General features: G+C 40.7%; 1 protein-coding gene and 1 pseudogene across 1 annotated transcript; both read right to left on the bottom strand.

Moving 5' to 3' along the window:
• Positions 1-2,373: 2,373 nt before the first annotated feature.
• Positions 2,374-3,132, bottom strand: LOC106871958 (calcineurin subunit B type 1 pseudogene; annotated as a pseudogene).
• A 5,022-nt stretch (positions 3,133-8,154) lies between these two features.
• Positions 8,155-9,645, bottom strand: LOC106871957 (venom allergen 5). The gene has a single exon (XM_052974149.2). It carries the CDS (start codon positions 9,238-9,240, stop codon positions 8,326-8,328), a length of 915 nt encoding a protein of 304 aa, XP_052830109.2. The 5' UTR covers positions 9,241-9,645; the 3' UTR covers positions 8,155-8,325.
• Between the last annotated feature and the right edge of the window lie 4,469 nt (positions 9,646-14,114).

Below are 14,114 nucleotides of genomic sequence, written 5' to 3'. Positions count from 1 at the left end.
GACGTAGAGCACCTTACATCTAGACGGCAACCGGTTCAAACTGGTAATGGCCGGCTAGGCTTCAGTACTTACTGAGTTTTGGCTCTTTTGAGTTACGAGCGGCGACACTGGGGTTTGCGGCAGATGACGCGAGATTAGAGCCAGAGAACATTTCGCTGCACGTCGCGTCCCAGCCTAGGGATTTGCCTCCCTCGAGTGGGAAGAGGGTTATCACGCTGAGGCGCTTACCGTTCTCGCAGTCGAGACCTGCTGTCTCAAGCTGAGACGGGAGCCAGCCGTGCCGAGGCCCGTTCTGATGAAGTCATTCGGGTGGCGAATCGGGTGACGGCTGCTCTAAAACTAGAGGATAAACGATGCGTGCAGAATTCGTCTGCTACCTCTCCGCACACTCGGAGACCGAGGCGTTAGACCTACCCGATATGGATGCACTGGTCATCTGGAAGAGTACAGGTAGATGCAGAAGGCAACGAACTTATCCATGTGCCGCTATTTGGCTGCGACACAGAACGGAGGGAGGCAAGGCCATGCTTCTCAAAAGAGGATATATGTACAAGTAGTTGGAGATGAATGTTCCGGAATCGAACTCGAATTCAGAGTTTTGAACAGACCTTAGTATCTACACGTTCATGCATCTTTGCCAAATTCTAAGTACGATATTTGGTAATTCCAGTTTGCATTTCATCGTTTTTCTGTTCCTGTGTTCGCTGACTATTATCAAAATATCGTTTTTTAAAAAATATCTTGTTGGGGTTTCCATTTTTGTTTTCGATATATTTTTTGATGTCGTTTCAAGAGGCATCTATCGCCCATCTTTCTAAATTTCATAGATGTCCGCCAGTCTCAATGCAACGACTATTTCGTCTAGTTAAGGCAGCGAGCTGTTTAGCGGTATTTGAAACGAATTTATATTTCACTTGTTTCTGTTATTCCACTACGACCATGCTGCGACACTTCTTTGAAGAAATTTAGTCGAACAAATCGACCCAAAGACTTATTTTCTTCGCAGCATGGTAGTTATTCTATCGAACGAGTTTGCCAAACTGCTACGTTACGGGGTCATAAATTCAACAAAACGAATTGTCATTAGACAGATAGATGAATTTACAGGTAGACAAACAGGCAGCTAGACCGAGAGACAGGCAGTAGATAGATAGATAGATAGATAGATAGATAAAGTGATAGACAGAGAGAGAGAGAGAGAGAGAGAGAGAGAGAGAGAGAGAGAGAGAGAGAGAGAGAGAGAGAGAGAGAGAGAGAGAGAGAGAGAGAGTTAATAAAACAGACAGGTAGATAAGTAGATAGAGAAGATAATGTAAAATAAAAGACAGAAAAAATTAAAAAAGAAAGTAAAAGGAAAGAAGTAGAATGAGAGAACCCGAGAGAAGTTGGAATGATTTTGGAAAAGAAAATATCAGAAATGAAATAATGAAGGAAAGAGAAATAATTGCTCAAATTAGAATATGAAATAAGTATAGGTTCATGTGTGGCTGTGTGTTATGTTTGCTTCTCAACCACATGGTTCCGGGTTCAGGCCCACCTTGGGGAAGTGTCTTGGTCAAGTGTCTTAATCAAATGTCATGTGTGTGTATATATATAGAATGTGTGTGTGTGTGTGTGTGTGTGTGTGTGTGTGTGTGTGTGCTTGCGCACGTGTGTGTGTCTGTGTGTGACTCTGTATGTGTATATGTATGTATGTACGTATGTATGTATGTATGTATGAATGTATGTTATTTTGTGTATATGTTGTCCCCCACCACTGCATGACAATTGGCGTTGGTTTGGCAAAGCGAACATATAGAATAAGTGCCAGGCCGACAAATAAGTTCTGGGGTTGATTCGTTCGACTGAAATTCTTGAAGGCGGTGCTCCATTATGGCCTCGTTCTTATGATGGAAACAAGTAAAAGAGAGAAAAGAGAGAAAATTATTGACGTAGTTATGGATGCAATGGAAAGAGAAAGTTTATGAGGAGAAAAATGTACGGCTGTATGTGAGGGAGAGTGGAGGGAAGTTGGAAGAGAGCGGTGCAGACGTGTTTGTCAGAGGGTTTGTACACCTGGTGACAGGTATAAAGAGGAATGGTGTAGGTGTGTGATAGTCGGAGTGTATGCACGCGTATAGGTGTGTGTGTATATATATATATGTATGTGTGTGTCAGTAGGTGGGGACAGAGAGAGAGAGAGAGAGATGGAGTGAGTGAGTGAGTGAGTGAGAGAGTGAGTGAGTGAGTGAGTGAGAGAGAGAGAGAGAGAGAGAGAAGGGCGAATTCCCCGTGAATATGAGAGAGAATAGGATTGAACGTAATGAGTGCAACGTGTCGAGATAGTGTAACCGATGATTATAGACAAAGAATGAGCTGGACGCAGAGACAATATGAATATATATTCAAACTCTATGGATAATTATCTGTATATTTATATACATAACAATAAGCCATTAGTGTTTTCATGGAAAAGTACAAGTTAATAGTTTTCATATTCCAGAACATTCTTACTATACATCCACGACCATCGTCTCGTGCACGCCCAGAGAAATAACCGCAGTACAGAATTCTTCAAACGATATTTTACCATTTCCACCAGTATCTGCATAAATCATTGTTTTATCCACAATTTGTTGAAGTTGTACATCTTCTAGATTCGAGCCAACCATTATTTTCAGGGCATGGAAAAGATCGCTATTGGAAATAAATCCGTCTTTATCTATATCATAGATATTAAATGCAAATCTCAATTTGGTCTCTTTATCTCCTCTAACACTGAACTGAGAAAGGCCGTTAATGAATTCATTGAAATTTATTTCCCCATTTCCATCTGCGTCAAATACATCGATTACTCTTTGAATTAAGGGATTCATTTGCGACTGTGGGAAAACCGAAAGTTCATCGACACTCAATGAACCTGATTTATCCACATCCAACTTTCGAAATTTTTTCCCCAATCTTTTGATTTCATCAGCATCAAAATTAGAGCAAAGATCTGATGAGCTTGCATTCCCCATCTTGGAAGGGAAATGCTTGTAGCTGTTGTACGGGAGGAACTGAAGCTTGTTACTGATCGTCGTCGTCTTGTCTTTTGTCCAAATATAGTTTTTCCAAAACAGCAGCGTTTCCAAACGATTTAATCGTAATCCTTTAGTACAATCGCTCGAACAATAACAACAAAGAAATAATGCACGCGGAAACGGTGACACTTGATGCTGCTACGCTCACTGTGCTGTGTGTTAGGTATATATATATATATCCGGAAAGAGAGATAGAGAGAAAGCCAGAGTTAGAGGATAGAAAGAAAGAAACAGAAGCAGACAGAAAAAGAGACAAATATTAACTTTATTTCAATTGTCGATTTAAAAAGATAAAAAGAAAGAAAAAAAAGGAAAAAGAAAAATTAGAGAAACAAGGGAGAAACCAACGAAGGTTGGAGTGGGAGGGGTGAGAGGCCACACATTCTAGAAGAAGAGGGGCGCTCAGCTGCGCTCCGAGGAAGTGACCGCGGAGAATAACCAGTGACACTCGCCCCAGTGACCATTTTATTTTGCCGGGTCTCATTTTTTATTTAAGGGGCCGCCGCTATTCCTATTTTGCGGAAGAAATCGGTAGTACGGAGACCTAGAGCACCTGACATCTAGACGGCAACCGGTTCAAACTGGTAATGGCCGGCTAGGCTTCTGTACTTACTGATCTTTGGCTCTTTCGAGTTACGGGCGTCGGCACTGGGGTTTGCGGCAGATGACGCGTGATTAGAGCCCAGAGAACATTTCGGTGTACCAAGGCCTCTTCTGATGATGTCATTCAGGGCGGCGAATCGCTCTAAGGCTAGAGGATAAACGATGTGGGCTGAATTCGTCTGCTACTCCTCCGCAGCGACATTTGCACGGCTTGCACACGCAGAGACCGGAGCGTTGGGCCACTCCCATACGGATGCACTCGCTATCCAGTAGGGTACAGGTAAATGTGGAAGGCACCGAATTGAGCCATGCCCGCTATTTGGCTGCGAGGCAAAACAGACGGAGTCAAGGTTGAGCTATTCAAGAGATGATTTTAGTTGCTCGAGGGCAGAGTTGTACCAGATATCGCCATAGTTGCGCTGGACATCCATATGCTGGGAGACGGTGACGCCAATATCGAGCCACTCGGCAACGGCTGATTCGGGTACCTGGACCACATGAGATTCGGCTTAGCTGTGGAGTATTTCGTGAAGGAGGGTGTGGATGGAGTAGACCGTGAAGAGATAAGCCGGCAGAGTCAGTTCCAGTTCAGATTGCAGAACACGGCCAACGAATCGAATGTGCAGTTCGTTCTGTTGGCAGCCGGCGCTGTGAAAACTGTTCGGCACAGAGACGGACGGTGTAATAGAAATCATTATCTGGGGTCTCTGTCTGGGGAAGCGGCGCATTGCACAGCGACAAAAGGAATCTTGGCAGAGGAAAGCAATTCCTCAAGAGGCAGAGTTCCAGATGGGCGTCAATGTGACGCAATCTCTCAGTCATACTGAACAAGTCAGCTACCTTGCCCCCAGGCACTCCGAAAAGGCTTTCGCGAGGATTAGGGTGCTAAGGATACAGACAGGGTGTTTAGGTGTCAGCTGAGGCCCCGTCAAGATTGATTGGAAACTGCGTATGACGTCTCGAAATCCAGCCTCGCTATCGCTCATATTGAGCACCTCGGAATTCGATGGGTTCATCTCGAACCCACGAAGCTTTATGGATGGAATAACCTGCTGGATTTTCATTCTTGAATTTTCATTCCTGCATATTCTCTAGATATTATACGAAGGACTATTGAGTGTGTGATTTGTAGGAAGTAATACTTAAGCCTGGTCAGACATCGAAGAGGCCTCGAGAATGAACCCCTTGTAAATTATGACACAGCAGAACATATGCTACCCGTGAAAAGATTGATTGCCGTTCAGTTGGAAGATTAAGAAGAGAAGTCTAAAGACTTTATACTGCGGCACCGGATCCTTCTGCCAGCCAGCACAACTGTGCATTATGCAATAAAATGTGTAAATCTTTGGCGGGGCTCAAGAGTCATATAAGGGCCTCAAATTGCAATGTCAAAGTCTCATTTCAATGATTCTTTCTAGCTTTACTCGAGTACGAGAAAGCACCCACTATATATATATATATATATACCTCTGTGCTTGGCTTTCGTTGACATGGAGAAAGCCTTTGACAGGGTCCCCAAATCCCTTATCTGGGGATCAATGTGGGAACTAGGGATAGAAGAATGGTTAGTGAGAGCTGTGCAAGCTATGTACAGAGACGCTGTCAGTAACGCGAGGGCTGGCAACGAATACAGCGTAGAATTCCGGCTAGAGGTAGGGGTCCACCAAGATTCTGTCCTCAGCCCCCTTCTATTTATCATAGTCCTCCTGGCGATAACAGAGAAATTCAAGACAGGATGTCCCTGGGAGCTCCTCTATGCTGATTAGCTTGCACTAGTTGCTGAGTCACTATCAGAACTAGAGGAGAAGTTTCAGGTGTGGAAGCAAGGACTAGAATCGAAGGGCCTTAGAGTCAACCTAGCTAAAACCAAAGTCTTAATAAGTAGGAAGGTAGAAAAGCACAAACCCCTTCAGGTAGATGGCCCTGCTCGATCTGTAGAAAAGGCGTACGTAGAAACTCAATAAGAGGTACCCAGTGCAAGCTATGGACACATAAGAGGTGCAGCAATATCACAGGAAGGTTAACTAGGAAGTTAGTTTTTGTATGTAGCAGATGTTCAGGAGCAATAAACACTGAAAATATGCAGAAAACAACTTCTGTCACATTCCAGGGAGAAAAACTAGACGTAGTTGATAGCTTCCGCTATCTAGGTGACCAAGTTAGTAGTGGGGAAGGGTGCGCTGAAAGTGTAGCTGCTAGAATAAGAATAGCCTGGGCAAAGTTCAGAGAGCTCTTACCTCCAATGGTGACAAAGGGCCTCTCTCTCAGATTAAAAGGCAGACTGTATGACACATGTGTACGAACAGGTATGCTACATGGCAGTGAAACATGGGCCGTGACTGCTGAGGACATGCATAAGCTCGCAAGGAATGAAGCCAGTATGCTCCGATGGATGTGTGATGTGAGTGTGCATACTCGACAGAGTGTAAGTATCTTGAGAGAAAAGTTGAAGCTAGGAAGCATCAGTTGTGGTGTGCAAGTGAGACGATTGCGCTGGTATGGTCATGTGGCGAGAATGGATGAGGATAACTGTGTGAAAAAGTGCCACTCCCTAGCGGTTGAGGGAACCTGTAGAAGAAGCAGGCCCAGGAAGACCTGGGATGAGGTGGTGAAGCACGACCTCTGAACATTAAGCCTCACCGAGGCAATGACTTCTGACCGAGACCTTTGGAAATATGCTGCGCGAGAAGACCCTTCAAGCCAAGTGAGACCAAAATCCAAGGCCTCTGCCAGGGATGTAGTTAGCCCACTTATGCGTACCTTTCCTTCATTGAACACTAAACTCCACTTGCGAAGACCTGTTGAGGCAAGTGAAATCGAAATCGAACTAAATTCGTCGACTGGCCCCCATGCTAACGTCTCCTTCATTGGACACTAAACTCGACTTGCAAAGACCTGTTGGGGCAAGCGAAAGCAAAATCGTGATGGCACCTGTATCAGTGGAGCGCTAAGAGCACCGTTCGAGCGTGATCATTACCAACGTCGCCTGGCACTTGTGCCAGTGGCACGTGAAAAGTCATTCGAGCGAGATCGTAGCCAGTGCCGCTGGACTGACTCATGTGCAGGTGGTACGTAAAATACACCAGTTTGAGCGTGGCCGTTGCCAGTACCTTCTGACTGGCCTTCGTGCCGGTGGCACATTAAAGCACCCACTACACTCTCGGAGTGTTTGGCGTTAGGAAGGACATCCAGCTTTAGAAACTCCGCCAAATCAGATTGGAGCTTGGTGTAGCCATCTGGTTCGCCAGTCCTCAGTCAAATCGTCCAACCCATGCTAGCATGGAAAGCGGACGTTAAACGATGCACAAGTAGTTTGAATGGAATGTTCCAGATTCAAACACGAATGGACAGATCTTATCTATTCATTCATGCCAAATTCTATGAATCGACTCCAGTACTTATTTTTTTGTTCAGCCTGATAGTTATTCTATCGTCCCCTTTTGCCAAACCGCCTAATTTAGATTAAAGTTTCATCCTGCTTAATGTCTCTACAGTTATTTCATTAACCTTCTATCTCTTCTTTGATATCAACTTCTTTTTCACATTTCTTAACGTGTTTGAAGACACAAAGAATGTTTTAACGGTTTGGTCCATGTTTTCGAACTGTTTGAATCAATTTTCTTTCACTCTTTACTAATTCCGAAATCTTACGCTACATTATTTATTGGAAGTTTCTAGTTGGACAGCAATTATCCAGCCATCTCCATCCTCGTATTCCGACATTACAAATGCAATTATTTTATTGTCTCATGTTTGTTTTAATGCATTTAGCATTGTGTGTATTAAATGTAAAACTTTGTGTTGAACATCGTGGACATTTAAACTTATCATAATTTAGGATTTGAGTCTATTTTAAGTTTCGGAGGGTCTTTAATATTAGTTTTTTTCTGAGTGGTTTGCACCATTCTGCGTTAACTGCGACATCTCAATTAGTGAGATTAATTACCAATAGGGTAACAAAATTATAGGTTTTACATGAATTATGTAAGTTCGGTAAAAATTCCGATATGAATAAATAGAAAGAGGAGTTAGAGAAATAGATAGATAGATAGATAGATAGATAGATAGATAGATAGATACATACATACATACATTCATACATACATACATGCATGCATAGAGAGAGAGGGGGGAGCTTGAGAGGGAGAGAGAGAGAGGGAGAGAGAGAGAGAGAAAGAGAGAGAGAGAGAGAGAGAGAGAGAGAGAGAGAGAGAGAGAGAGAGAGAGAGAGAGAGAGAGAGAGAGAGAGAGAAGAAGAACATTTTAAACGGGGAAAAATGCATTTTCAAATTACTATTCACTATGAAATATGATGCTGGTGAGATAATTAAGATATGTTTAATTTTCGTTTCTCTAAACATTTTAAGCTCCATTAAAAACTTCATATTGATGAAATTATATTATTTTTGTGAAAGATTTTAATTGCTTACATTGATACGTGCTGCTGCACTTATGGCTTGGAAAGTAATTTCTCTGAAATATTAACATATTTCATCAAATTTTCCGAAGTTTATTTCAAATTTGGAAATTTAGATCTTATGATCATTTTAATTTGAATACATTCTTAGACCCGGAATAAAGATTTATACAACGAAAAGAAGGAACCAATTGATTCTTTGAGACCAAGATGCAATGCTACGTTCTTTGCAGAGCCAGAATATTAATTAGAACACATTGTTAGACCTGGAATAAAGATTTGTACAACGAAAAGAAGGAACCAATTAGTTCTTTGAGACCAAGATGCAATGCTGCATTCTTTGCAGAGCCAGGGGCACGAAGGGCGAAGATGGGCGTAGTGACAATAATCCACGGGTATTTTTTTGCATTTAATACTTATGTCAGAAAACGAACAGTTTAGTAAACAATTGTGGCCATACGTATGACTATGTTCATAGCAACTACAAGAACAGTCTTCGACATTTAGAATTCCAAAATTGTAACAAGCATTATGACCACAATCCCTTAAACTTCTGGTTTTATTGCAGCGTCTGTATGGTTCTTCCCCGTTTATGTTCCCTGCAGGAGCATAATTACAAACATAGAACGTGCCAATATTCGAACAAAGAGAGGCACCACAACCAATTAAAATCGATGTCGCCCACACTAACTGTGTGTATTGTGCTGTATTCTTCGAATGCTTTCTACCATATTTAAAATCCTTGCCTTCAGAACGCCAATAACGTATGACATCATACCATTTGGAAAATTTTGCAGCTATATTTTGACCAACATTATATTTCAAAGGTATACTTCTGTTCAGAATTTCGTCATTTTTCAGCACACAATTATCCGACCATTTCTGTGCTAAATAGGCCAGCTCATAATCCCAGTGCATTCTGAACATATTACAGGATGGTGGTTGAACTTTGACTCGAATAACATTGTGCAAAGCGATTATGATAGACTTCTGCACATCAGTCACAATCAACGATTCCTTCAACTTAGGCGACTTTTCTAAACATGCTGTGTGACCTCCTCTAATCCGAAATTGCTCGGAGCAATATGCTTCCGAAAGGCCGCTATGGGACATCAACAGTAAAATGAAATAACCAAAATATATTGTTGCCAACACCATTTTTATTTTCAAATTTTCCGAAATTTACTTTTTTCAGAAAACATTTCTCTTCTTACTGTAATTTGTGAGATTCCACAGTACCTTCTGCTGTTACGGAATTCCGAAACGAAATATTATTTTAATATTTTCTTACTTGTCTTTCAAGTTTAACTTAAATTTGAACTTGGTGAAATTGGCAACGCTATATTCGGGGTTTGAAGATGGTCACGCGAGATTCATTGCTTCGTGCAAAAGAAATTCTTTACATTGAAGCAAGCAGCGTTCATTTTGCACACATTTGCACCAATTCCTTCATCACCGTTGGATAGAGTCAAGAAAAATAAATTGTGGAGAACTTAGCAATATTTTGATTCCTCGCCTGATTTTTTCTGCAAAGAATTATTAAATCATGCTTATTCAGAGAAACAAATATGCCGTGTGTAAATGAAGGGAATTAATTAGACAAAAGAAAGAAACAAAGAAACGCCGAACGTTAAAAACTGAAAATCTAAGGAACTTACAGGAATTATTCAAAGTCTGGCACAATACAGCTGTTTGCTTCGAAGCTGTTTCACCAAAAGCGAGGTATTTAATTCTATTCAATGATTTCATCAGAAAGGCTACTAAGAGTTGAAACGCCCCAATGCATTCATATTCACTAGCCCCACCACCACTAGCACCACCACAACTACTACTAACACCGCCGCCTCCACCACTTTTTAGTCTACATCTTTCTTAGTTAGACCTTGTCTACTGAGAAATTTTAGCCTCAGCTACAACATTCGTGTTGGGACCATCACTGATACTCTTTCTATCAAACCGGAAAAAAATGAAAGGCAAAGTCGACCTCTTTCATCCTTCCGGGATCAATAAAAGAAACAGCATCAGTAGAGCCTTGAGGTCGATATGAAAGAGTGTCTCCACTCCCTCAAAGTTTCAAGCCCTGCACCTATTGTAGAAAGGATCATTATCTGCGTCTTACTTTTTAGATCTCTCCATTTTACTTGCTCCGGTTCATTCTGTAAGAACGAACAGCAACTTGCAGTCAAAGGTCGCACAGACTCTATTTCCAAGAAACCTAACACCCGAGAATCAATCTCAAGAGCCTAGCTGTCCCCAATTCAGCTGTTTTCTGAGCATGTTCTACCCTCATGTGTTCTGATGGGCTTCCTTTCACCATTAATGATTCTGCTCAAAAAATAACATTCCATGACAACTGTATTCATCGCCTTAATCCATTCTGCTCTGGCAGCCTAATAATAACGATCGAGCATGTGCTGCTCCCCAACAGGGCGAGAGTGCGTCATCTGAAATTCCGCCGTCATTTACGCCATGATTTCTTCAATGCTTTCATCCACTGATCTCATACAGAGGAAAATGGGAATAAGGTGTCAGAACCACCAGTATTTTTTTTATCAAGACACCATCTTTGGAGGAGTTTGTCCCAAACGACTCAGAGGGTCTCTTCCACACTTAAAAGTTTGAGCTATCCTGCGCTGGGCACAGTAGACTCAGCTCCGCAGCTAGTGAGATGTATGTATATATATATATATATATATATATATATATATATATATATATATATACATATATGTATGTGTGTGTGTGTGTGTGTGTGTGTGTGTGTGTGTGTATAAATGTGTGCGTGTATTTTTATTTATATTTAGTAGACGCAACAAAGTGACTCAAAAGCCGAGAGTTGGCACGTCTCAAACTTACCTGTTTGATAAGTGCCAACGCGCGAAACTCTCGGCCCTTGAGTCACTCTGTTCCTTCTGCTAAATATTAATAGAAATATACATATACACATATTTTGAGTTATATTTTCCCTGTTTGCATCACTATATCTATATGTATACATATATATATGTATAAATTAATATTTAAGTATTGGCTATATTCCTAGTATTACGCCGATAAAGCACCCTCAATGTTTATGGCTATCTGATGTCAACAACGATATTTACATAAATCGTCGCTGAATCTAGCTCAGAAATTCGCCAGTTAACGTTGAGTATAAAACAAATGATAGAGACGGAAAATGGAATACACAGGAAACTTTATTACACACAACGATCGTTTCGTCACATACGACAGCGATACTCCGCGAGGGATCGATGCACGGTGGGTCGAAACGTTCGTTGATTTTTTCCTTCATTGCTTTTTCGTTGTGTTTCCAAGGAAAAAATCACAAAGCTCAAAGAATTGGAATAAATATTCCTATTTTAACTGACAGAAAAATGAATTTAATTTGGCCCCCATCGTAAGATTCTCTTATAGAGTAGAATGCTAAATTACATATGTAGTTACCGACTTAATGTCGAAACTATTGTGACATCCATGTTAACTAGCTGATGGTGAGATGTATATTGTCTGATGTTATTGTTTGTTAGTTTTGTGTGTGTGTGTGTGAGAGAGAGAGAGAGAGAGAGAGAGATAGATAGAGAGAGAGAGAGAGAGAGAGAGAGAGAGAGAGAGAGAGAGAGAGAGAGAGAGAGAGAGAGTGTGTGTGTGTGTGTGTGTGTGTGTGTTTTGTTGACTGTGAACCTTTGTATCTTAGGCTCTAGTGGTTTCGGAGTTGGCTTTCATTGAGATTCTGTCTTTTGGATGTTCACCTTTTTGTAGGGAGTTCTTTCATTGACTTTCTAATTTTGTTCAGGGTTAGGGTCAGAGTCAGGTAGTTTATGGAGGATTTCTTGCTGATATATTTGCCAGTCGCTATTTAGTTTCATTCACTACAGCTTGGTAAATAGCTATTATCTTGACTTGGGCTTCCAGCTCCTTGATAGAGTCATGGTGGGACCGCACAGATTTACAGCCTGCTTTGGGTATTTTCAATCACGGACTCATCTATCTCCAGGTCTTGCCTCAACCCTCGAAATAGCAGGGAGAACGACAATGACAAATCCGGGAACAGTATCGATATTTTATCATCGTGCACTCAACGATGACATACAAACCTGACCTCGTCAGGTTTTATATTCATTGTGTAAAGATCCGAAATGATTACTGAAAAGTAACCTATCTGTCGCTCTAAGAAGTCTACCGACTGATCACCAGAAATAAGGATATTTTAAGGAAATGAATAGCTTTATGATGAAGCTTTCACTCGAAACGCTTCATCAAGCATGTTCCAAACAGAACAGTTCTAGGGAGAAAAAAACTTATGGTAAACATAATGAAAATATTTGAGTAGAATTCTCTGTATTTGATTGTTATTCGATTATAATGTATCATTGGTTTATTGTAAATTCATAAAATAACGTTAGATGTAAAATCGCCTTCGAACTAAATGGGATATAAAATACTGAAACTCTGTGGATAAATCAATGCATCAAACATTATTATCCTATTATTTCTGTTAACTCAATATTTTTCACTCAAGAATTAGTGTTTCGAAGAATGCAACGATTCTCAACCAAACACAACATCCAACGTTTACTGGATGACACTTTTCATACTCTCCATTTCGCATATTGGGTAAATCCAATTAAAACAACAGCAGACTATTTCAATTGATAGATTAGAAACCGCCATCTTAATTTCTTTTCATGAAAATATTAAAGGAGATGAAAGACATAACTAAATTATATGGCACCTTGGAGCATCATCATTAGGCAATGTTTTCCCTTCCAAAAAAGCTCAACTTCTTAATTTATTCAATTACGGAAAGTGTCTTTGAATTACAAATATTGTAACTTCATTAAATATCTTATTTCTGAAAACAAATATCACTTTTCGAAATACACAGTCTCCTACATAACGTCCCACTTGATATTTGTCACCCTTCTCTGAAGTCATAATGACGTCAAGGGAGCTTTTACCATCACTTGTAGAGACGGTTGAAGCCTCAAAGTTCAATATAGAATGGATGAGTAAGAGAGAAACGGGATAATTCGTACATAAGTGCAGAGAGGAAAAATATGAATTTGTAGTAATGTACTCTGTTCACAATTGTGTGGTGAATAAAATTCATCTTGGCTTGACTTCGCTCGCGATGATTTATAAGGGAAATCCAAGTTTGTTGCTGGTTTGCTCTTGCCTGACGAGTCCAATTTGGAACAAATACGAATGTAGAGGCCACATGGGAAAGAGGGATGATTAGTGCTGTTTTTCTGCCTTTCTCTGTTGTCTGCAAGGATGGTTCTGCAGGTGTCTTCAAAGGTGGCTTTTGGCTTGTGGACAGTGAGATGTCAGTGGCAAGACCAGACCATTGGTCTTGATGATAAATGTGACAGGAACCAAGGGATTTCTTTAGGGAGTCTTTGTACCTCTTCTTTGTTGTTCCTGTACTACAATGACCAGAGGACAGTTCGTCGTACAGCGTGATCTCGAGATGTCGATGATCCTTCATTCTGGTGGCATGTTTTATCCAATGTAGCTGTGTCTTCAGCAGAGTTGCTTTAATGCTGGTTGACCTTTACCCGATTTACGACCTGGATGTTAGTGACAAAGCCATTCCAGTGGATGCCAAAAGTCACATCCAGTGAATGATGTGAAGGCAGTGGTGATGAAATTGCTCAAGGAGTAGTAATAGATGGTGCCAAGAGTTGACACTCGACTCAGAATATCATTAATGTTATAAGCAATGCATGCATGAATTATGGAAGTGTGAGTTTATTAAGGTGTAGTCATAGCAACAATATCATTAGCTATTGCACAACAGATGTTTAATATCTCTGTAATCTTAACATTAGAGTTCTTTTCTTAACGATGCTTGTGGCCAGTCTTGAAAATCTTGTTTATTTATTGGTAGTGAAGGTAACGAGAGAATTGAAAATTTTATTGAGACAAAAGATATTGAAAACATTCGTTTGCAACTGTAATTACATGTAGATAAGATTCTCTGGCTTAGGCATTTACCATAATCTGAGCTTTCACCAAAATAAATTTGT

Source organism: Octopus bimaculoides, chromosome 1 (genome assembly GCF_046866305.1).
Source record: "Octopus bimaculoides isolate indiv1 chromosome 1, ASM4686630v1, whole genome shotgun sequence".
NCBI classification, from domain to species: Eukaryota; Metazoa; Mollusca; class Cephalopoda; order Octopoda; family Octopodidae; genus Octopus; species Octopus bimaculoides.
This window is presented reverse-complemented; position numbering and strand designations above follow the sequence as displayed.